Source organism: Scyliorhinus canicula, chromosome 8 (assembly GCF_902713615.1).
Source record: "Scyliorhinus canicula chromosome 8, sScyCan1.1, whole genome shotgun sequence".
Classification (NCBI taxonomy): Eukaryota; Metazoa; Chordata; class Chondrichthyes; order Carcharhiniformes; family Scyliorhinidae; genus Scyliorhinus; species Scyliorhinus canicula.
Genome location: NC_052153.1, coordinates 8,757,804 through 8,783,110, shown reverse-complemented (window position 1 = coordinate 8,783,110; position 25,307 = coordinate 8,757,804). Strand labels below are relative to the sequence as shown.

The following is a 25,307-nucleotide window of genomic DNA, read 5'->3' as shown; positions in this document are numbered from 1 at the left end:
CCAGTTAAATTCTTTTAATCTAAACCTCCAGTTGGATGAGGTATTTGCTTTCAGTCTGCAGTGGTTTTCACTGTAGATGCATCAGGATCTCGAGACTTCTCTGCAGACTCAGGATCAACAGGCAGGAAACATTTGAGAGTGAGGGAGAGAAAAAACCACGGCTTTTCCGCTCAGCGTCCAGGTGCTTTCTCTGTCCTGTCCTTTGAAAACTCCCTGTTGCCAGGGAGAATATTGTCCCTGGCCAATCCATTGGCCACCAGCCAACCACTCAAACCAAATCTCTCCGATCTCTCGGGTGCCATAAAGTCTGACTTCTTCTGTTCAGGAGCTAAAGCATCATAGCACAGTGTACTATTTTGAAACTTTTGTGTTGCTCACTTTCTCTGCTGACCTTAAAGGAAATGTCCATTAAATATCCATGCATCAAAACTGATAACAACAAAATAAAACAAATGGGAAAAAATAATCAACAGGAAGGGTCCTTATTTGTCCAAGATGTAGACATTTTTATTACATTAAAAGTGCGAGATATCTATAAGATATTGTTGTATAGTTGCCCCGTGAATACTATTCAGTCTTCCATTGGGTGAGCAATATTACGATGTAAATGTACTTGTTTAAATTTAATTGACAAGGTGGTGATTTATTTTTCATATTGTTTTATCAATTAGACAATGAGGCTCCTCAAATTCATTGCCCAGAGGAACTCAAGGTGGTAACTGCAGAACATCAGAAAACAGCGAATGTCACCTGGCAGACACCAGAAACTAATGATAACTCCGCTGATGAGGTCAGTGCTGGGTATCTGTTTAAGGATAAAGTGTTGGCACCTTTTTGTATTCATTCATGGGATATGGGCATCACTGGGTGAGGCCAGCATTTGTTGCCCATGACTAATTGCCCTTGAACTGAGTGGCTTGCTTGGCCACTTCAGAGGGCAGTTAAGAGTCACGTTGCTGTGGATCTGGAGTTACATGTCGGCCAGACCAGGTAAGGATGGCAGATTTCCTTCTCTAAAGGGAAATTAGTGAACCAGACGGCTTTTTAGATGGGATTTGAACCCATGCCCTCAGTGTATTAGCCTGTGTTCTTGATTACGAGTCCAGTGACATTACCACTGTGATACCTCCCTTCCATCAGCTGGGGCTCAATGGGGGGGGGGGGGGGGGGGGGGGGGGGGGGGGGGGGCTCTCTTGTCTCTGAGCCACATTATTGTAGGATTAAGTCTCACGACAGATGGCTTGAGGACAAACACTAGGCTGACATTACTGAGGGAGTGCTGTACTATCAGAGGTGCCATCTTTCAAACGTGATCTTAAATGCAAGGCTCCGTCCGCCCTTTTTAGTAGACGATTCCATGGCCGTTTAAGAGCGGGTGGGTTCTCGTGCTGAACTCAGGGAAACATTGCCGCTCACAGTAACTTTTCTTCTACATTATCAGGTGTCTTTACAAGTCATTCCTGCAATAGTTCCACCTCACCTCTTCCCAATTGGAGAAATCACCATCGTATATACAGCAGTGGACAAGAGTGGGAACAAAGCAAATTGTTCCTTTAATATAAAGGTTATTGGTGAGTCGATGCTACTCCTGAACATTCACAGCTGTGATCCAGTGATCTTAGCCAATTCTCCTCTCGTTTCAGAGATTTGGGAGCTGTCCCAAAAGCCAGTAGTTTTCTCTTTAGGAAGGAAATATAATTATGGTACCAGTGATCCTGAATGATTAAGCATCTTGGAATGATGTCTACTTTCTCCTTTACGGCCTTACAGATTACAGAGTTGGCATCGGCAAAGATTCTTCCCAGTCCTAGAGACACTAATTTATATGCGTATATGTTTGGAAGCTCTTCCTGTACTCTTCCGGACTGTATGAGTGGTCATTCTCTCAGCTTTGGGGACCAACCTCCCTCCACATTGCAGCCTGTCTTATGTCTCATCCTTCAAATTACCATTGAATCATAAAATTTATAGTGCAGAAGGAGGCTATTTGGCCCATCGAGTCTGCACCGGCCCTTGAAAAGACCACCCCACTTAAGCCCACGCCTCCACCCTATCCCCGTAACCTCATAAAGCCAGTAACCCCACCCAACCTTTTTGATCACTGAGGGCAATTTATACTGGCCAATCCACCTAACCTGCACATCTTTGGACTGTGGGAGGAAACCGGAGCACCCGGAGGAAACCCACGCAGACACGGGGAGAACGTACAGACTCCGCACAGTGACCCAAGCCGGGAATTGAACCTGGGACCCGGGAGCTGTGAAGCAACTGTGCTAACCCCTGTGCTACCGTGCTGCTTTTATACATCTTTCTAAAATGAACCCACCATCTTCTTCCTCCTTGCACCCACATCGGTTTTACATCCTCCTCCTCCTCCAGCTAACAGGCCCAAGAGGAGTTGGCGACCACAGATTTGCTTTGGATTGGTCCATTATTATTCTTGGCCAATTAGGGGCTGGTTTAGCACAGGGCTAAAGAGCTGGCTTTTAAAGCAGACCAAGGCAGGCCAGCAGCACGGTTCAATTCCCGTACTGGCCTCCCCGAACAGGCGCCGGAATGTGGCGACTAGGGGCTTTTCACAGTAACTTCGTTTGAAGCCGACTTGTGACAATAAGCGATTTTCATTTCATTTCATTTCAATCATTGCAGTGGTTTGCCGTTGCCCTCTGCAGTATGGCTGACCAGGAAAAATTCTTCCACTCTTACAGCCTGACATCAGGTGTAGTGGATGGATTTACTGGCTGACAAACAACCTGTTTGGCCATGTTATGAACACAATCTCCGTGGCCATCAAGTCCTGGGCCGGGATTCTCCCCTACCCTGCGGGGCGGGGGTTCCCGGTGTGATGGAGTGGCGTGAACCACTCCGGCTTCGGGCCACCCCAAAGGCTTCTCACAGATTTGACTTTGGTGCCTCGGCCTTCATTCAGTTTCTAAACATATTAAAAAAACGTTAACTAAGATCTGACCTATTTGCGTTATGGTATTCTGAAAGCCGCCGTTTAAAATGTGTATATTTATGAAGTATCTTTAACACAGTTGAACATGGAGCCAGAAGGCTGTGGGGACGGTAGCAAGAAAAAGCTTTAAATGTCCACAAAGTACTTATGGTATATTTATATATGATATACTTCAAAATTCATTTGACTTTGGCAGGATCAGACAGAGAGTTGGCGGGGTGGGGGGCGGGGGGGGGGGGGGGATCATTAGATCCTCCTGTCAGACAGCTTCCATTTCAATGTGTTTCTGAATTGAGAACTTTTAGATTATTACAATGCTATTGAGTGGGAGATGAGGAGAACCTTGTTCACCCGGTGAGTTAACGTGACCGGGGATAAACTTCCTGAAAGGGCAAAGGTCACAGATTCATTGGGAGAGTTTAGTCTCCGCCCTGTACAATCTACCTCATTCCAACGGAACCATTGTTTACGTTTCAGCAACAGCTCAGGACAGAGTTTACTTCGAGAATGATTTCTTTACGTTTCTTTAGATGCTGAACCCCCTGTGATTGACAGGTGTCGCTCACCATTGCCCATCCTGACACGTGAGGAGACCTATCAGGCCTTCTGGGAGGAACCACAGTTTTCGGATAACTCAGGTATCATCGTCTGCAGCTTTTGGGCGAGAAGCAGTTTCTAAATCTCAAATTTTTAAGTTATTGAGGTAGCAATTGTTTACCTTTAGATCTGACATCTCCCTGTGGCTGTGTATTATGGTAACTGCATCTCATCATGAAAGTAGGACCTGTGACTCTCATGGTCCGTAGAGGAGGCAATTGTCCTCTTTGCTGCTTCTGGGTAATGCTCCGTTTTCAGGGCAGTAACAAGGGTGACAGGTCAGGTAGATCGAGACAAACACTTTCTCCGAGTTGGGGACTCTAGGACTTGGAGGGGGGGCTGGAGCAGGTCAGAGTCAACAAATTAGAGCCAAACTTTTCAGGAGTAAAATTAGGAAACGCATGAATGGCGGTAGAAATGTGGAATTATTCTGCAAATGAGAACGGATCAATTGTTAGTCTTAATTCTGACTTTTGTTAGTCGAAGGTATTAAGAGAAAGGCAGCAAAGGTGGGTATGTGCAGTTGGGCCGCAGGTCTGTCATGATATGTACTCATGCACATAATGAGATAAAGACAGGCAGTGACAGACACCCAGTACAGCCAATCAACACATAGGACAGAACACAACCAATCACCAGGCAGAACACTAGAAGGTGGTTTCCCACTATAAAACACACGAGGCATCAACATTCTTTCCACTGGTGAGAACTCTAGTGACAGTCAGGGTGTATATATCAGTTAGCACCTTCTACACGTGGCTCAGAGCTAGTCTGGTCTAGTTAGTTACAGTAAGCACGCTTAGATTAGTAGAGTGTCAAACCCACAGCGAACTGTGTGCACTGCTTAACAAGTTCAATAAAGGGTATTGAACTATCGTCAAAGTTTGGAGTCTACTTTCAAGTACGACTGCAGCCAGTTGCAGTCCGTGTTACCCCAGAGTGAATAACACGACAAGGTCAATCAGCGATCTCACAGAGTGGTAGAACAGACCTCCTCCTGTTCCTAACTCGCCCCCCATTTTAGGAAATGCTGGCGTCAGCTCTCCCCCCTCACTACCCAACCGGTGGAAACCGGGGGAGGTAGAGTGGGGAGGTCAGAGTTGGAGGAGTGCGGAGATCTCAAAGGGTTGTCGGTCTGGAGCAGTTTACAGAGATAGGGGGGTGTGTGGGTGAAGCCATTTAACTCATAACAATCTACCCTATTATGAACGCAACTGGCCCCCGCCCCACCCCCCTGAGGAAATCTCTGGTCTGCGTGATGGACTCAAGTGGCCCCTGCACTCCTAGAGTTCTACAAAGGGCAGGTTTTCCACACCGCCAGATTGTCTTGAAGGTGATAAAGACAGATACCTATTTCAAAGACACATGGATGAATCCAGCTCTCGTCAAAGATGTTGCCATGCCGCAAGCAATAAGCCTCATGATTCCACTTTTCAAACCCCTCTCCTTCCTTGGTCACAGGTGCTCCAGTAAAGATTAAAAAGACACATTCGCCTGGAGATATCTTCTCCCGTGGAGAGACAGTTGTCCGTTACACTGCAACGGATCCTTCTGGCAATAGCAGGACCTGTGATATTCAAATCATCATCAGAGGTACGGGCCAATGTTGGAGTTCAGCAAGTATTTTATTCACACAGCGGGAGGACACAGGTTTAAGGGAACTGACGAAGGAACCCGGGGGATTGTTATTTTACACGGCAGATAGTTGTGATTGGGGAATGCGCTGCCAGGAAGGGCGGCGGGAGCAGATTCAATAATCAAAAGGAAATTGGATAAATACTTGAAATGGAGGAATGTGTGGGCTATGGGGGAAGGATAGGGGAGTGGGTTTAATTGGATAGCTCTTTCCAAGAGCTAGCACAGGCAAGATGGACTGAATGGCCTCATTCTGTGCTGTAAGATTCTATGATCCAATTAAATGTTCCAGTCATTCTCAAAGGCTTTTGGGAAATAAAGGGGGGGGGGGGCAAGATCTGGCAATGAAACCCATGATTGGGTGGTGGAATGGAAAAAAATAAAATAATAAATTATCTTTATTGTCACAAGTAGGCTTACATTAACACCGCAATGCAGTTACAGCGAAAAGCCCCTAGTCGCCACATTTGGGGCAGCATGGTAGCATAGTGGTTAGCATCAATGCTTCACAGCTCCAGGGTCCCAGGTTCGATTCCCGGCTGGGTCACTGTCTGTGCGGAGTCTGCACGTCCTCCCCGTGTGTGCGTGGGTTTCCTCCGGGTGCTCCGGTTTCCTCCCACAGTCCAAAGATGTGCGGGGTTAGGTGGATTGGCCATGCTAAATTGCCCGTAGTGTCCTAAAAAAAAAGTAAGGTTAAGGGGGAGTTGTTGGGTTACGGGTATAGGGTAGATACGTGAGTTTGAGTAGGGTGATCATTGCTCGGCACAACATCGAGGGCTGAAGGGCCTGTTCTGTGCTGTACTGTTCTAAATTCCGGCGCCTGTTCGGGTACACCGAGGGAGAATTCCAAATTCTCAGCTGGTAAGGGAATTGAACCCACGCCGCTGGCCTTGTTCTGCGTCACAGACCAGCTGTCTAGCCCACTGAGCTAAACCAGCCCAGGGCGATAACATTCCTGGGTGGTTGGAGTCTAGTGAGAATGAGGGATTAAAGTAATTAACATTAATAAAGAAAAAAGCGCTGGAGAAATAAATGGGGGAAAAAGCTGGCAAAGCACCTGGTCCTGACAGCTTATATTATTTTCAAAGAAGTGGCACAGAGATAGTGGATCCATTGCTTTTTGATCTCATTTCCTATATTCTAGAATGGTTCCTGTGGATTGGAAAGTTGTAAGTGTAACTAACCCTGCTAGAACATAGAACATTACAGCGCAGTACAGGCCCTTCGGCCCTCGATGTTGTGCTGACCTGTGAAACCACTCTAAAGCCCATCTACACTATTCCATTATCATCCATATGTTTATCCAATGACCCATTTAAATGCCCTTAAATGTTGGCGAGTCCACTACTGTTGCAGGCAGGGCATTCCACGCCCTTACTACTCTCTGAGTAAAGAACCTACCTCTGACATCTGTTCTATATCTATCTCCCCTCAGTTTAAAGCTATGTCCCCTCGTGCTGGACATCACCATCCGTGCTGTTCAAGAAAGGAGGGAGAAAGAAATCAGGGAACTGCAGGCCAATTATTCTGACATTAAAATGTCCGAATGTGTTATCAGTGACCACGGTAACAGGACACCTGGAAAATCATTTATGCTCAGGCCGAGCCAGCACGGCTTTGTGAAAGGGAAATTGTGTTTGACTAATCTACTGAAGAGATCTTGAAGGCCAGAATGAGCAGGATAGATAAAGGAAACTGATAGGAGGAAGGCGTTCAGTAAGATGCCACACAAGAGATTGTTGCACAAGATTAAGGTTGAAAGGATTGACGGTAATCTATTAACCTGGATTAAGGGAAGAGTTAACAAACAGAAAAAGAGAGGAGGCCATTTTCTGGTTTGCAGATTGTACCAGACAGAGTGAACGCCGGCGGCTCAGCTCAGGCTCAACAACCTCCATGATGGGATCACATGTTGAAGTTTGCTGATGACACAGACCTGGTGGAATAGTAAACCGTGATGAAAAGATTAAAAGGCCACAAAGATGTAGAGACAGGTTAAGAGAGTGGGATGGGAGATAGCAGATAGGATATAGTGCGGGGAAGCTGAAAGCCTTGGTTAGAAGACAGAATTGATTCTTTTTTTAAATACATTTAGTGTATCCAATCATTTTTCCAATTAAGGGGCAATTTAGCGTGGCCAATCCACCTAGCTTGCATGTTTTTTGGGTTGTGGGGGCGAAACCCACGCAAACATGGGGAGAATGTGCAAACTCCACACGGACAGTGACCCAGAGCCGGGATCGAACCTAGGACCTCAGCACCGTGAGGCCGCAGGGCTAACCCACTGCGCCACCGTGCTGCCCAGAATTGATTCTTAAGTGGTACATGTAGGAGCCCTGGTAATAATAATTTTAATCTTCATTAGTGTCACAAGTAGGCTTACATTAACACTGCAATGAAGTTACTGTGAAAAGCCCCTCATTGCCACACTCCGGTGCCTGTTTGGGTACACACAGGGAGAATTCAGAATGTCCAAATTACCTAACAGCATGCCTTTCGGGTCTTGTGGGAGGAAACCGGAGCACCCGGAGGAAACCCACGCAGACACGGGGAGAACGTGCAGACTCCGCACAGACAGTGACCCAAGGTGAGAATCGAACCTGGGAGCCTGGTGCTGTAACAGATAGCAACAGTACTAACCACTGTGCTACCGTACTGCCCATTGTACACAGGGGGAAGCCATTCAGCCCGTCTAGTCTGCTCCGTCATTCAGTATAAGCATGGCTGACCCTCTAACTTCAACACTTCATTCCCACGCTCTCATCTGGACTGAGATGCAGAAAATATTTCTGAACTGAGAGTTGCAAATCTCTGGAATGCGCCACATCAGAGTGCAGTGGACGTTCAGGCATTGAGTATACTCACGACGGGGAGCGATAGGTTTTTTTAAGATTAAAGGATACAGGAATGGAAGGGAAAGTGGATTGAAGTAGAAGATCAGCCATGATCGTATGGAAGGGCAGAGCAGCCTTGAGGGAAGGTTACCTCCCCCTATATATTATATTCTAAAGTCTGCTCCTCATACAGCAACGAAAAGGAAAATTGAGCAGGTTGTATATTGAGCAATTGATCCGTCACTGTTCGATGTGCAATGTTTCAAATTTTGCCAACTAGCTTGGGATTGGATTAACAGTAGAGGTCACAGGGGAGGGAAGTGCTGTAGACCCTGGATACTGGAGGCACTGTGCGTGAGGAATGGATGGATATTCAGTCCAGTAGCAAGAGTTTTGGTCAAATCCTGACGGTGTTCTGCATCTTGAGGGTCACTGCAGCTGCACCCACCCAGGCAGGCAGTGAGAATTCATGCTGTGAGACCAGGAAGGTCAATCACTGACGCTCAAACCTGTTTCCCTCAATAGATACAGTTTGTGGAGTACCTTTCACTCCTCTGAATGGAGGCTTCTCCTGTGTCGCTGACGACCTGCGTGTGAACTGCACCCTATACTGCTTTGATGGATATGGGCTTGCTGTCGAATCAGTGGAAAATTATTATTGTGCTCACGACGGCTTGTGGATTCCAGCCGCCTCATCTGTGAGGCCAGATTGCTCCAGTAAGTGACATTTACCAGAACGGGAAATTGATTCTTTTTTATTGATCGAATGCTGCGTTGAGATTTATCATCAGTGCAAAATGATTGGCAGATTGGGAATGCCAAGAGCTCTGGTCATAGTCAAGTGTAATCTCAAAAGAATGGGCATCTAAAATCCCAAACTCAAATTTCATCTCAGTGCCCACAGGATGAGTTTTGATAGTGCGTTGAATTTCACAGCTTTTTTCAGTAGGGGGGCGGTGGGTGATTCAGGGACTTGCAACGGAAAGTGCGTGGGCCCACTCTATCCCGCCATCTCAACTCAGCGAATCAAATGGTAGCACGGCCAATTAGCAGCCGCCCAGCGGGAAGGTGGCCAATTAGATGTGTAAAGGTTGGCTCTTTGCCCAATCAGACGTCATGTGGGTTATGCAGCAAACAGGAAGTTGGTTTGAAGGCCCCCAGCTCTCTCAATCTGTCAAACAGGCTCAATAAAGCTAATACATTAAGTTCATAAACGTACAAACTTTGCCACCTTCACCTGCAGACTCTGCTGCCACATGTGGTCCCGTTCCCAGTGACAGACCTTTTCTTCCTCATCCTGGCTGCCATGTTCTCCCAAACATTTTTCTGTCCGACACACACAGAACGCAGGAGGCAACGAAAGATTCTTTAACAAGCTGAATGGCTTACTAATTAGTCTTTTCAAAATGGCAGCAGGATTCTGAATTTAGCACTCACTTGCCTTCCATATTATCTGCCATGGTAACGTATTATTCCCGACCCAACGTTATTACATCACATTGTATGTCTGCGTGGGGGGATTTACCCACAAAATGTGTGCCTGTCGAATCCAGCCCAAAATGATCTCGTGCAGGTTAATCACAGAGGATACCACAGCCAGACTGGAGTTTCACCCAAAGTCAAGGGCTGGTGATGAGGAGTGGGAAACCCTGGGCGCAATACCCTAGCCACGTCGTGCCGAAACGGGAGCGTGGCACAGCGGGTAGATGACGGGTGAGGCCTCCAGCAGGCTTCCCGGCAGCCATTATGCCTCACAGGATCTACGCAAGTCCCAGGAGGCAGCGTGACGAGAATCCCGCCCACAGTAGACAGGACCAAGCCACGCTCGCTTCAGTAGGTTTGGATCTACCACCCTCCAGGCATCTCACAGCCTCCCCAGGGAGTCCCCAGCCGGGCGCTGTTCAGTGGCCAGGGATATTAGAGGTTGGCCCTGGCTCTCCCCCTGGAACACAGGCCTGGCTGGCACTGCCACCCTGGCACTGCTAAGGTGCCCAGTTGGCACCACAAAGCCAGCAGGGGCACTCCCAGGGTGCCAATGCCAGGTTCCCCAGGTGCCAGGATGACACAGTCGAGGGTCAGGGCCTGAGGGGGCCGTGCCCTCGAAAGGAGGGCGAGGGGGGTTTGAAGGGTGAGGGTGTGCAGCGCGGGTATGAAGGGGCCTCTGGAGGGTTGGGGCAGTGAAGGATGGGGGTACTGGAAGGGGGGGGGGCAAAAAGGGATTGTCCATGTGTGTGGGGGGGATAAGATTGCCCATGGGTGGGAGGCTGTGAGGACCCAGAAACTCACTGAGAGATCGGGGCACCCTTTCAAAATGGCAGCCCGATCTCTGAGGAGCCGGTCTGGTCGGCGAGTTCAGCTCCCTATTGCTGAAAATAATTCTAAGTGTGGGATTTAACAACCAATCCACCGCGTGTTTTTTTGGGAGCAGGGAGGCCCGCCAGCGGGATTTACAGGTCCCGCCATTATCAACGGGATTTCCCGTTGAATACACCCCTCGATGCTGGGGAAACAGGCGCACCATCGGTGGACTGGAAAATCCCGCTAGTGTGAATAGCCAGTAAATTCCATCCAAAATGTGGGCTAAACCGGTGAGAAACTCTGCAGGGCCCAAAAAGTTGTGCTTAGATAGAGTTTCGTAGAACTTACAGTGCAGAAGGAGGCCATTCGGCCCATCGAGTCGGCACCGGCTCTTGGAAAGAGCACCCTACTTAAGTCCACACCTCCACCCTATCCATGTAATCCTAAAACCCCATCTAACCTAAGGGCAATTTAGCATGGCCAATCCAGCTAACCTGCATATCTTCGGACTGTGGGAGGAAACCGGAGGAAACCCACGCAGACACGGGGAGAACGTGCAGACTCCGCACAGACAGTGACCCAAGCCGTGAATTGAACCTGGGATCCTGGAGCTGTGAAGCCATAGTGCTAACCACTGTGCTACCGTGCTGATAGCTGCAGGGAACTCCCCGACAGAGTCGGTATTTATCCGCATCGTTCTAATCCCACTCCTCACACTGTATATAGGCAGTCAGTTGAGCACAACGGGAGGACCCAGCAGCTCCTGATTGAGGAGATTGGTAAATATTGAAATAACAAGAAGTCTGCGGCCTAAGGCAGACAGGCCCGTTGTTGCCTCTCAGAGTTGGAAGATTAAGAAAATCATTCCTGTCCTTTCCTCCGCCCCTCCCTCTCTCTCTCTCTCTCTCTGTCTCCCTTTGTGAGTCTCCCTCTTGTGCCACTGTCACTCTAGCTGTGCTTAAACTGCAGCCTATAGCAGGCTGCCAGCCTCCCTCACATGCCGGCTCCTGATCACCGCTGCCTTTGCGGCCGCAAATGCGTTTGAGGCCGACTATTCAACTGCCTCCCATGAAATTTACCCAGAGAGGGCGCCTCGGAAACACGCGGGGTCAGGATCCAAAAAACGGACCCTGGCATCGGCGTTAAAATCAGGCCGGAGCCGTCGTGGGGGGATGCGGGAGGGGCACCTTTTGTATTGACATGTGACTGAACACTCACTCTCTTTCTGACCCACTGCAGCAGAACGCTTTGGGAATAACGGCCAGAAGAAATTTGAAGTGCAGTACAGTGTAAATCGATGTGATGACTTCACTCTGCTGGATAACTTTGAGAAGACGTTCGACAACGTCCTAACTGAAATGGTAAAACCATATCGACCCGATAAGGTAGACTTTCCAAGTGCAGCATTAGAAAATGACCAGTAACAATGTGAATTTCTGCAGTGCTTTTCGATTAGCAGAACATCTCTAGGCACTTCACTGGAGCAATTTTCAAAACAAGAATTCACACTAAATCTCATCAAGAAATATTGGGAGAATGATAAGGTAGTGTCAAGAAGCAATGAGAGGCGGAGAGGTTTAGGGTGGGCCTGGCAACTCCACAAAGGCACTAGAGTGGCAGTGCTGGTTAAAGAGGAAATTAAGGCAATAGTGAGGAAGGAAATTGGCTCCGTGACGCACAATCAATTACCACAAAGACGAGAGTAGTGGAATAATCGAGGCTTTATTAAGCAAGATGTGGTGCCTCCTGTAGCTGGAACCAGAATGGCTGCAGCACCGGCGAGCACACACATTTATACTCCGCCTACTGGGCGGAGCCAGCAGGCAGGGATTTCCCCATGTACCTCTACTATACGGGCAGTGCCGTAATACATGTAATATACTACAAGTAGTGACTACCACACTCCAACAATGTGGGATCTGTATGGGTAGAGCTGAGAAACACCAAGGAAGAAAAACGTTAGTGGGAGTAAATATAGACCCCCAAACTGTACTGGCAATGTTGGGAATGGCATTAAACAGGAAATTAGAGATGCATGCGATAAAGGAACATCTGTAATTATGGGTAATTTTAATCTGCATACAGATTGGGCAAATAAAATCAGTAACGATACCCTAGAGGTGGAATTCCTGGAGTGTGTATGAGATGGTTTTCTGGATAAATCCATTGAGGAACCAGCTGGAGAACAGGCCATCCTAGACTGGGTAATGTGTAATGAGAAAGGAATAATTGGCCTCTTGCGGCTGAGCAGCCATAATAGCATAAAAATTCTTCATCATGGTGGAGTGCGACATAGTTAATTCTGAAACGATGGTCCTGAATCTAAATAAATGAAACTACGATGGTATGAGGCCTGTGTTGGCAAAGATGGATTGGGGAACATTACTTAAAGGGATGATAGTGAATAGACAATGGCAAACATTCAAAGCGCGCAGGGGTGAACTGCAACAATTGTTTATTCCTGTCTGGCGCATAAATAAAATGGGAAAGGTGACTAAACCATAGCTTACGAGAGAAATTAGAGATAGAATCAGATCAAAGGAAGATCCATACAAATTGGCCAGAAAAACTGTGGACCTGAGGATTGGGAGAAGTTTAGAATTCAGCAAAGGAGGACAAGGGGATTTATTAAGAAGGGGAAAATAGAGCAGAAGAGTAGCTTGTGGGGAAAATAAAAATCCAACTGTACAAGCTTCTATAGGTACGTTAGGCGAAAAAGATTGGTGAAAAAAAATGTAGGTTCCTTACAGTCAGAAACAGGGGAATTTATAATGGGGAACAAAGAAATGGCTGACCAACTAACTCCGTACTTTGGTCCTATCTTCACAAAGGAGGACACGACTAACATGCCAGAAATGTTGGGGAACACGAGGTTTAGTGAGAGGGAGGGAAATTATATTAGGAAATTGATGGAATTGAAGGCTGATAATCTGTATCCCAGAGCACTTAAGGAAGTGACCTGAGAAATAGTGGATGTCTTGGTGGTCACCTTCCAAGATTCTATAGACTCTGAATCAGTTGCTACAGATTTAAAAAGGGAGGTATAGTGAAAACAGGGAATGGGAGACCAGTCAGCCTGATGTCAGTAGTGAGGAAAATGCCAGAGTCCATTATAAAATATTTAATATGGAGCACTTGGAAAACAGGATTGGACAGAGTCAGCATGGATTCACAAAAGGGAACTTGTGCTTGACAAATCTATTGGAATTCTTTGAGGATGTAACTGCTAGAGTGAATGAGGGGGAGCCAGTGGACGTGGTATATTTGGACTTTCAGAAGACTTTCGACAAGGTCCCGCAAATGAGATTAGCATGTAAAACTAAACCACATAGGATTGGGAGTGGTGTATTGAGATGTATAGAAAACTGATTGGCAGACAGGAAACAAAGAGTTGGAATAAATGGGTCTTTTTCTAAGTGACAGGCAGTGACTAGTGGGGTACCGCAGGGATTGCTGCCGGCACTCCAATTATTCACAATGTATATTACTGATTTAGATGAGGGAACTAAATGTATTGGACGGGATTTACGGACCACCCCACCGCCTGTTTATTGGCGGGTAGGCAGCCCGCCAGCAGGATTTACTGGACTCGCCACTGGCAATGGGAAATCCTGCCCTTTATTTCCAAATTTGTAAATGACACAAAGCTGAGTGGGTGGGCGAGCTGTGAGGAGAATGCCGTGTGATTTGGACAAGTTGAGTGAGTGGGCAAAATGCATGGCGGATGCAGTATAATGTGAATAAATGTGAGGTTATCCACTTTGGTAGCAAAAACAGGAAGACAGATTATTATCTGAATGGTTATAGATTGAGAGAGGGGAATGTGCAATGAGACCTGGGTGTCCTTGTACACCACTCACTGAAGGTGAGCATGCAGGCGCAGTAGATGGTGAAAAAAGAAAATGATATATTGGCCTTCATAGCGAGACGATTCGAGTTCAGGAGCAGGGATGTCTTGCTGCAATTATACAGGACCTTGGAATATTGTGTGCAGTTTTGGCTCCTTATCTGAGGAACGATGTCCTTACAATGGAGGAAGTGCAGCGAAGGTTTACCAAACTGACTCCAGATGACAGGACTGACTTATGAGGTGAGATTGAGTCGATTAGGATTATATTGGCGGGGGTTTAAAAGAATGAGGAGGGGGATCGCTCGGAAACCTATAAAGTTCTAACAGGACTAGTCAGGGTAGATGCAGGAAGGATTTTCCCAACGGCACGGGAATCCAGAACCAGGGATAACATTCTGAGGATACGGCGTAGACCATTTAGGACTGAGATGAGGAGAAATTTCTTCTGAACCTGTGGAATTCTCTACCATGGAAAGCAATTGAGGATTCTCCTGTTTATTCCCTTATTTTACCCTTTCAATTGTTTTTTTTTGCAATTTTTATCCACGGATGATTAATGGGCCTGTATCTTTAATACAAACTTTGCCTTTAATTCAAGATGGAGATATCAGTGATGACTCAATTTGACTGAATTGGCTGATGGCCAATGAACTGGCTCGAAATGCTGAGCTTCGTCGATAACCCGTGGTGATTGGTTCCTGGAATTTCTCTCTCCCCAATAAGGCTGGGTTGTTCTTGTTTCACTTTCAGTTCAGAAGCTGGAAGGAGCATCTCTGATTTCCTCTCTCTGATACGCTGAATTCTCTTGAAAAATAAATCCAGTGTAAGAACTCTTTTCTTTCCCCGGTAAGGCTGGGCGTCATTTTAGTGAAACGGCAAAGGATTGAAATTAAAACTCAGGCTAGAAGCTGGATTTGATGCTGGACCAAGAGTCTTAAGAGGGAACTAGACTCAAAGGCACACCTTTGAGTTGATGGTCCAGTTTAATAAAGGCTGAAGTGTCTCTCCAGAGGAAATCCTATTGCCTGGGAGCACTGAATGAATGTTCCTGCGAGATGACCATCACCCAACTGAGTACCAGTGTAATCAGCATGCTGGGAGGAACGCCTGTTGCACAGAATTCAACATCGAAAGCAAGGACTCCTCCATTTTTTCCTTAATCTTTATTATTTTTACCCCTTTCCACCCCTTCCCTGTTTGTCTGCCTTGTGTGTGTGGGTAGAGGGTGGGACAATTAAAGGGGGGGTAGTAGATTAGCCTGTCGTTATTCTGTTGTAATTACTGCATAATTCATCTTCATTTCTGTTTTAAATAGACAGTAATTGTGTTTCAACTTACAAACCCGGTGACTGTAAATTATTGGGCAGCCAAGGGCCCAAGAATGTGGGAATTGTAGGTGAATTATTGGGTAATTCACTTGTTTTGGGACTCGGGGACCTGTGGGGCTGGAATCGACCGTGCACTCGCCCAGGGTGTTGTAACAGTTGTAAGTTTTCAAGAGGGCGTCAGATACAGCTCTTGAATCAAAGGATAAGCGGGAGGAAAGAGGCAACAGGTTACGACTGAGTTGGATGATCAGCCATGATCAGAATGAATGGTGGAGCGGGCTGGGAGGGCTGAATGACCTCCTCCTGCTCCCGTTTTCTATGTTTCTCTGTAAGATCTAGACAACTGACGGGTGGAGCAATTAAAATTGAGGTGCAGAAGAGGCCAGAATTGGGGGGCTCATGTGGTTTGGAGGATTGTGGGACTGGAGGATATATTTTTTGAACTGCACCCCAAATGGAGACGCTACCCCTGATAAAGAAGTTTAGTTAGTTCATGTTCATGTACAGGACTCTCTGCTGCCCTGTGAGACTTAAACTGCTGCAGGCACCTTTCTGACAGTCCCGATCACTCTTTGGTACTGAAATTACTTTGTCTTTTCCTTTTCTGAACGTCTTTAGGTTCCGGCCCTGTGTAGCGACGATAACGATGTTGAGTGTAATGTGGAGGAACTGCCCAAAGCCCAGTGCCTGGAGTACAATTATAACTACGATAATGGCTTTGCCATCATGGGTATGGTATCTGACATTGCTCCACTGAATTGCTGTGCCTTGCGTCGCTGACCATTCTGTGCAGTTTAAATTATTGCCGTGCGTCCGACTCCCCTCCATGGAGGTTGAGGGGGCAGAGGGGGTGAAAATGGGAATGAGAATGACGTGTTATTTTGGGCACAGTATCCGAATTTGATATCAGTTGACAAGGAAACAGGAACATAAGAAAAAGTAGTCCATTCAGCCCTTCAATCCTGCTCTCCCATTCGGCAAGATCATGACTTACCTTCAACATCAGCTCCACAAGGGAAACTAGGCATGGGCAGTAAATGATTCTATAGATTCAATGGGCTGAATGGCCTCTTCTTATTCCTGTATCAGCCGCTTGTTCAGGTTTGGTTGACATAAGGTGCGGGATTCTCCAACCCCCCCGCCGGGTCGGAGAATCGCCGGGGGGGCGACGTGAATCCCGACCCCGCCGGCTACCGAATTCTCCGGTGCTGGAGATTTGGAGGGGACGGGAATCGTGCCATGCCAGTCGGTGGCTGCTGACAGCCCCCCCCCCCCCCCCCCCCCCCCCCCCGGCGTTTCTTCGGCCTGCGATGGGCCGAGTGGCTGCCCGTTTTTTTTTTTGCCGGTCCGGCCAACATAAATTAGAGTGGGTTAGCCGGCAGGACCTGTCGGCGCGGGCGGCCTCCGGGGTGCTTGCGGGTGCGGGGCGTGGGCGGATCTGGCCCCGGGAGGTGCCCCCACAGTGGCCTGACCCGCGATCGGGGCCCACCGATCCATGGGCGGCCTGTGTCGTGGGGCACTCTATTGTTCCGCGTCAGCCACTGTGGTCCTCTGTGATGGCCGACGCGGGGATGAACCCCCCCTGCACATGCACTGGGATGATGACACACGCTGGCGCTCCCAATTCGCACCGGCCAGCGGAGGCCCTTCGGCGCCGGTTGGCATGGCGCCAAGCCCCTTCCCCGCCGGCTGGCACGGCGCAAACCACTCCGCACCTTTGGGGTGGCCCGACACCGGAGTGGTTCACGCCACTCCTCGGCACCGGGACCCCCCCCCCCCCCCCTTACCGGGTAGGGGAGAATGCCGCCCATGCTTTCTATTCTACCAAGATTTCTGCATCTGGTCTCGATGACGTTCCTTTCTATATTTGGTACATGACTAAATACATCTGACGCCAAAAATATGGTTCTATTACTCCCAACGTTAAGCAAGATCCACACTAATCAGGGATACATTCTCTTCCCATTAGGACCAGGAATATGGGGAGATAATTATGAGCCGCTGAGCGAAATGGAATACTCTTACGAACCAGTGCAATCCTCCAGGATACAGAAACGGTCAAGCGAGAAGTCTGCATCCTTAACTCCTCAGCTCTTGTCTCCGAAGGCAAAGAGACAATATAACCGGAAAGTCAGCTTTAACATTCCAGAGACCGACCAGAAAATTCACCTTGTATTTAACATCAGTGGTAGGTGGGCAGTATGGTTCCTCTCAGTCTCCTCTTCCCTGAGGAAAATACCCCCAGTTTCTCCAATTTATCCACCTAACTGGAGTCTTGGAATCATACAATCCCCACAGTGCAGAAGGAGGCTATTCAACCCATCAAGTCTGCACCGATCCTCTTAAAGAGCACCCGATCTAGGCCCTCTCCCCCGCCCTATCCCGTAACCTCATCTAACCTGCACGTCTTTGGACACTAAGGGGAAATATTTGCACGGCCAATCATTTTAAGCTGCACATGTTTGGACTGTGGGAGGAAACCGGAGCAGCCGGAGGAAAGGCACGCAGACACGGGTAGAACGTGCAGACTCCGCACAGACAGCGACCCAAGGCTGGAATTGAACCCGGGACCCTGCCGCTGTGAGGCAGCAGTGCTAACCGCTGTGCCACCGTGAGCTGAGAACCGTTCTCGTGAATCCTTCCTTCACCTTCAAGTCTTTCACTCTTCCTAAAAGTGCAGGGCGCGGAACTGGAGGCAAAAGCCCAGTTGAGGCCAGAACACAGGTTTGGGTGTCCTTGTGAGTAATGATGCATACTGTATATCAGTGCATGAAAACAGACCTTGATAGCCTTTTCTTTTTCCCGAATTCCCAGCCAGCGTAGCACTGCCAGATGCTAAAAATGACACCGCGGAATCGGACAATCAAAGACGGCTCCTTCACACGTTGGAACGTGTTGCTAGGCGGCTGAAGAGGGCGTTGGACAGTGATCCACTTCATCAATTCACCTTTGGCCCTGAGATTATTCTGTCGGACAGCAAGTCACTGGAGAGCAGCAAAGCAGCTTTATTCTGCAGGCCAGGTTCTGTGTTGAAGGAACGCATGTGTGGTAAGTCCGTTGACAAGGTCAATATTATAATTAACCTATAATATCCTTGCTGGAAAGGAGCACTTACTGCTCACATGTTAATCCGATACCAAGCCAGTTGGTGATGTACACAACTAGATAATTGGTTTATTCACAAGGTGCAGCATTACATTCCTAATGTAACCTCCCACCTACCAGCTCAGCGTCTCAGCAATCTCTCTTGCTTCAGTACAACAATAAAATCAACTAATTAACAAAATAACCAGTGAAACAAATTGACAACTACTTGAAAAGGGGCACTGAATAAAGGACAAAACTTTAAATGAAACTTAAATAACTAAATGAAGATGTTGTTTTCTGACATCTCTCTTTATGCTCTTTGGAGTGCGCCTTTAACAAATCGGCAACATAACAATTGAACAGGCCAAATTAAAGTGATGGCCCCTTTAAGGGGGCACTGTTACAAATGAGAATCTTATCGAGTGAAATTAAAGTTGTCATGTTTGGGGGGGGAGGTGGGCTGAGGAAGGACTCCAGTCCCCATGGTGCCCTGCACAAAGCCTGCAAAGGCACACCATGGCCGGGATCCTCCGACCCTGCGCCGGGCCGGAGAATCCCCAGGGGAGGCCCGAATTCACACCCGCCGCCGTGATGCTGTTTATCGGGCGCCGGCAGGATTCCCGCCACGCTGGTCCGGGGCCGTTGACAGCGGCCTCCCGGCGATTCTCCAGGCCTCAATGGGCCGAGTGGACGTCCAGTTTTGGCCAGTACCGCCGGCAAGAATTACTCACCTCACGCAGGACCTGGCAGGTAAGTGTGCAGGGGCGGTCCTGGGGGGGTGGGGGGGTGTGTTGTTCCTCGTGTCTTAATAAAGCTCGTAGTCTCAAATGTGGAGAAGGTGCTTTATTGTGAATTCGTTCTCTCTTCAGAGCTTAACTTACGGCTACCTCAAATGCTGCCTGCTTGTGTGTCTGTGTCCTGCTACGAGGTCTGCCTTCCGTGGAGTGTCTGCTCACTTCCTGTCCCGGTGTATTTATAGCTCTCCCGTGCTCCCTCTAGTGTTTGCTCAGTTGTATTGCATCTAGTCAGATCTACGATCACCACAGGGGGGTGTGGGGGAATCCGACCCCGGGGAGGGCCACCATGGTGGCCTGGCTCACGATCGGGGCCTACCGATCCTGCAGGCGGGCTGTTTCTGTGGGGGCCATATTGCTCGGGTGCTGGCACGGAGAAGAGACCGCCGCAAGTTCGCGCATGCGCGGGAATACGCCGGCCGGTCCGCGCATGCGCGAGTTCATGCCAGCCATTCCGCGCATACGCGAACTTGCGCCGGTCCTTCGGCACCGGCTGGAGTGGCGCCAACCACTTCAGTGTCAGCTCAGCCCCCGGAAATTTTGAGAATTCCTCACTTTTGGAGTCCGTTGACGCCGGAGTAGTTGGCGCCGGTTTCCCACCGGAGTGGGGACTTAGTCTCAAGAAGGGAGAATCCCGCCCATGGCATGTGTTCCCTCTCCAAGATTACCAGCCACAAATGTAGAGGGCAGATCATTGAGTCGAACAAACCCCTTGACCTGCTAATGACCAGCTTGGCTGGGCTGACCAACCGGGAAGGGAAAGTCAGCATCAACCACTTGCAGTTTGCGTTTTCAGGGCACAAGGCTTTGAACTGAAAATAACAGCCTGAGAGGGACTTGAATCCTTGATCCTCTGCTTAATAGTCTGATGTCCTATCAACTGAGCCATTGGGGCTCCAATCTCTCTTTGTTTGTGCTCTAAGTAATTAATTAACCAATTCCTTTCACCTGAGTATCTTAATATTATTAACAGACTATTAGTAACGTGACGTATATTACCAATGCGATCTTGAGCTTCTCTTTTCACCATTCTCTCTTTCACTCTTTCTCTTTTTTTTGTCTTTTTCTCTTTCTACCATTTTGAAATAAGTCCAACCCCTTTCAAATTATTTTCTCCTAATTTTCAACGCTGTCCTCTCCTCCATCAATTACCATTTCCAGACTTAGATGGTTCACATTCTCTCAGACTTTCCACACTCCGACTGGAATCAGGGACATCTGGGACAGGATTCTCTGACCCCCCCCCCCCGCGCCGGGTCTGAGAATTGCCGGGGCGGGGGGGGGGGGGGGGGGGGCGTGATTCCCGCACCACCGCTCCGACGCCGGCTGCCGAATTCTCCGGCGCCGGCTTTTTGCCGGGGGTGGGGATCACGTCGCGCCAGTCGGGGGCCGTTGGCAGTGGCCGCCCCCTCCCGGCGATTCTCCGGTACCCGATGGGCCGCTGCCCGTTTTCGGCCAGTCCCGTCGGAGTGAATTACACAAGGTCTGTACCAGTGGGACCTGGCTCTGAGGGAGGCCTGCGAAGTCCTCCGAGGTGGGGGGGGGGGAGATCTGGCCCCGGGGGGGGGGCCCCCGCGGTGGCCTGGCCCGCGATCGGGGCCCACCGATCTGTAGGCGGGCCTGTGCCATGGGGGCACTCTTTCCCTCCGCGCCGGCCTCTGTAAAGCTCCACCATGGCCGGTGCAGAGAAGAAATCCCCTGCACATGCTCAGGAACCACGCCAGTGGTTCTGGGAACACGTTGGCGCTCCTGCACATGCGCCAACTCGCGCCAGCCAGCTGAGGTCCTTCAGCGCCGGTTGGCGTGGCGCCAATTACTCCAGCGCCGGCCAAGCCCCCGAAAGGGCGGAGGATTCCATACCTTCCGGGCGGCCCGACGCCGGAGTGGTTCACGCCACTCTTTGGCGCCGGTACAGCCCGCCCGCCGGATACCGGAGAATCCCACCCCTGATTCCTGCCTCTCCAAAGCCTGTCCACCATCTACAAGGCTCAAGTCAGGAGTGTGATGGAATACTCTCCACTTGCCTGGATGAATGCAGCTCCAACAACATTCGTGAATCTTGACAACATCTAGAACAAAGCAACCCCGCTTGATTGGCACCCCATCCACCATCTTTAAATTTTACTTCCTCTGCCACCAACATACAGTGGCAGCATTGTCTACCATCCACAAGATGCACTGCATTAACTCACCAAGTTTTCTTTGATAGCACCTTCCAAACATGCAACCTCTACCATCTAGAATGTCAAGGGCAGCAGGCAGATGGAAACACCACCAGCTGGTGGTTCTCTGCCAAGGCACTCAACATCCTAACTCGGATATATGTTATCGTTCCTTCCCTGTCGCTGCGTCAGAATCTGGGAGCTCCCTCGCTAACAGCACAGTGGGTGTGCCTACACCACATAGACTGCAGCGGTTCAAGAAGGCAGCTCACCACCACCTTCTCAAGGGAAATTAGGGATGGGCAATAATTGCCGGCCTAGCCAGCGATACCCACATCCCATAAATGAATTTAAAAAGATGCCTATTGGAAAGATGTTTCATTGCAGAACGCTGCATTGTTTTCTTTTCAATAAGTAGCAATAATCTTTATTAGTGTCACAAGTAGGCTTACATTAACACTGCAATGAAGTTACTGTGAAAATCCCCTCGTCGGCACATTCCAGCGCCAGTTCGGGTACACAGAGGGAGAATTCACAATGTCCAATTCACCTAACAAGCACATCTTTCGGGACTTGTGGGAGAAAACTGGAGCGCTCGGAGGAAACCCACACAGACACGGGGAGAAGGGCAGACTCTGCACAGTCAGTGACCCCAGCCGGGAATCGAATCTGGGTCCCTGGCGCCGTGAAGCAACAGTGCTAACCACTGTGCTACCACGCTGCCTGTTACTCCTGGTGTCCAGGGAAAGGTTAATCCCTCAGTCACCATGTCAAAAATGGATGGTCTGGTCATTACCACATTGTTGTTTTTGGGATCTTGTTGTTCGCAGATTGTCTGCTACATTTCCTACACTACAAAAATGACCACATTTCAAAGTGTTCCACATTGGCTCGAAACCAGCTGGCGCTCGTGAAAAGGGCTATTGTAAATGCAACTCTTTTTTTTCTTTTGAAGCATTGGTTGAGTAACTGGAATGCTTGATTTTTAACTGTTCCCTTTGGTTTCTCCTTGTTCTGTGTCAAACAAAACTTTCCAGTGAATTGTCCTGTTGGAACGTATTACTCGTTGGAACACCGAGCTTGTGAGAGCTGCTGGATTGGGGCCTATCAGGACCAAGAGGGACAGCTGGAATGCAAGATGTGTCCCCCCGGCACTTTGACTGAATACATGCACGGCAGGAGCAGCGACGAATGCAAGGGTGAGATGGTCAATTTTACAGACACGTCCCTGCGCAAACTCTTAACGACCGGTAGAAATGGAAGTCAGGCCAGATGCAATTCTGGAGGTTCATGTGACTTTCTGCTTCTAACAGCCCAGCGAAATCACCCCCCCCCCCCCCCCCCCCCCCCCATGACCTTGGCCCCCTCCACTACCATTCTCACCTCATTGGTCACCCGGCATGCCCATTCCCATGCTACTTGGAAAGCCAGCAAACTCTTCCTTCCCCACTTGAAAATCAGTCAAGATTTCCTTTACCCAACTCCAATATTTATATCACTAATAAATAAAAGGCATTGAAGGGGTGGGATTCTCTGTCGCCCGACGCCGAAACTGAGAACTGTCATCGGCCAAAATCGGGGCAGACGTTAGTTTGACGCCGGTTGGCAATTTCCCCGCCTCCTTCAAATCGCCGTCATCGGGATGCGCGCCATGCACAGTTACAACCCGGTCGGTGCGCCATCAGCTGGCTCACCTGCGATGCTGCACCTCCGATGGGCTGGGTTCCCAACAGCGCCGGGAACCTCGCCCAATGTGGTCCCAGTGGTCGGGATCCTGGCGTTCCAGCTGCAGACAGCGTCCAGCGTCGCCACACTCGGCCAAGATCCGTGCCGCTGGCTGGGTGGCTGCTGCTAGGGCTAGGGGGAGTGGTGGCGGGTGGCCAGGGGGTGGGCTGTGGGGTCAGGGTGGGCAGGTACGTGGTCCAGCCCGACCGGCACCATGTTTCCTGGCACGAGCTGTACAGGTATAGGCGTGCGCGGCTGCAGCTGGTCAGCCCTGCGCATGTGCGTATATGATATTGAAGCGCACAGTTCGGGCATATCTCGACACCGTCCACATGCGTAAGGCATTTTACTTATTTCTCAATCCCTTTTAAATGAATCAGCAATGTTGAACATAAATTCCAACTGTGGTATTCGCAGCAGTTAAACAGGTAACTTTGAGAGAATCCTCGACTTAATCTGGTGACGGCCAGTCCTTGGGAATTGTGCTAATCTGTAGCATTTGGTATCTTAGCTGTGCACCAATCGGACGCTGCGTTTCTGTACATCCCAAGAGTGACCGCATTTCATTGACGGCCAAGTGCTTTGGGCCGTCCCGAGGTGGGAGAGGGCACAATGTAAATTGGACACCTTTGAAAGTCGTGGGACTTCCGTTCTGCCATCCGTCGTGTGTTGACCTTTGTTTTCCTCTCTTTGCCAGGTCAGTGCACACCTGGAACTTACTCTTCAAATGGCCTGGAAATCTGTGAATCTTGTCCATTGGGAACCTTTCAGCCAGCCTATGGTGCAAAGAGGTGCCTGTCATGTCCGGATGGGTTGACCACAGTGAAAAGAGGAGCCATTGAGGTTTCTGAGTGTGGAGGTACATCAGCGGTCGCAGACCACACAAACATAGGAAATAGGAGCAGAAGTAGGCCATGCGGCCCCTCGAGCCTGCTCCACCATTCAGTATGATGGTGGATGATCAGCTTGTGACTCTAATTCCACATTCCCATCCACCCCCCGGTAACCTTTCATTCCCTCTCACCCAACAAGAACCTATCTACCTCCGCCTTAAGATTATTCAGTGACCCCCCGCCTCCACTGTCTGTCTGAGGCAGAGGGTTCCAAAGTCTGAGGGGAAAAAAAGTCTCCTCATCTCTGTTCCAAAAGGGCGACCCCTAATTTTACAACAGTGCCCCCTAATTCTGGATGAACCAGGATCATGAACACCTCAAATCCTCTCCGTTGATTAAGTAAGACCAGTCATTTGTGAAATAACGGTTTATATATTGACCCATTGATGATGCTCATTTCTTTCTTGATTTATATTAAGATATTTTGTTCTTCAAGTGAAAACATTGGCCGATTGTCTGTTGAAATCAGACCTGCCATACAACCTTGATTCAAAGCAAACGGATTATAAATTTGGACTGGCATTCAACCTGTTCAAGCTCCTTAACATGTTAGATTTTAAAAGTAAATTTAGAGTACCCAATTCTTTTTTTACAATTAAAGGGCAATTTAGCGTGGCCAATCCCGCTAACCTGCACATCTTTGGGTTGTGGGGGCGAAACCCATGCAGACATGGGGAGAATGTGCAAACTCCACACGGACATTGACCCAGAGACGGGATCGAACCGGGTCCTCAGCGCCGTGCCTTAACACATTTGCCAGTCTTATGATTTGGAAATAACTGGGGAAATGCTGGTGTTGGAACAGTGCAGGGAGGCAAATGGAAGACTTGCTAACACTGTTGGGGCAGTTTTAAACTAATGTGGCAGGGGGATGGGAACCAGATTAGGAAGTTAGAGATCAGTAAAGAGGCAGCAACTAAAGCCAGTAAGGTACTAGATAATAAACTCAATGTGACTAAGGGGAAGATTAGACAGGGAAGAGATGATGAACGCAAAGGGACAGGTGGTCTGAGGTGCATTTTTTTTAATGCGAGAAGTGTCGCAGGTAAGGCAGATGAACTTAGGGCTTGGATTAGTACCTGGGAGTATGATGTTATTGGTATTACTGAGACTTGGTTGAGGGAAGGGCAAGACTTGCAACTAAA

General features: G+C 48.9%; 1 protein-coding gene across 4 annotated transcripts in view; it reads left to right on the top strand.

Annotated features, from left to right (window-relative positions):
• Nucleotides 1-25,307, top strand: part of svep1 (sushi, von Willebrand factor type A, EGF and pentraxin domain containing 1) — a 225,490-nt gene that overhangs the window by 77,354 nt on the left and 122,829 nt on the right. For 2 of the 4 annotated variants that reach the window (XR_005461542.1, XM_038804132.1), the window contains exons 8-18: nt 672-790; nt 1,442-1,571; nt 3,490-3,597; nt 5,018-5,149; nt 8,551-8,742; nt 11,563-11,708; nt 16,120-16,231; nt 17,471-17,689; nt 18,316-18,549; nt 22,582-22,743; nt 23,967-24,128. Coding sequence is in view for 3 of the 4 variants with exons in the window: in XM_038804132.1 (XP_038660060.1) it covers nt 672-790; nt 1,442-1,571; nt 3,490-3,597; nt 5,018-5,149; nt 8,551-8,742; nt 11,563-11,708; nt 16,120-16,231; nt 17,471-17,689; nt 18,316-18,549; nt 22,582-22,743; nt 23,967-24,128 (1,716 nt within the window). In the remaining variant the exon portion in view is untranslated. The remainder of the gene's footprint in view (nt 1-671; nt 791-1,441; nt 1,572-3,489; nt 3,598-5,017; nt 5,150-8,550; nt 8,743-11,562; nt 11,709-16,119; nt 16,232-17,470; nt 17,690-18,315; nt 18,550-22,581; nt 22,744-23,966; nt 24,129-25,307) is intronic. The other 2 variants (XM_038804133.1, XM_038804134.1) reach the window with 2 other exon arrangements.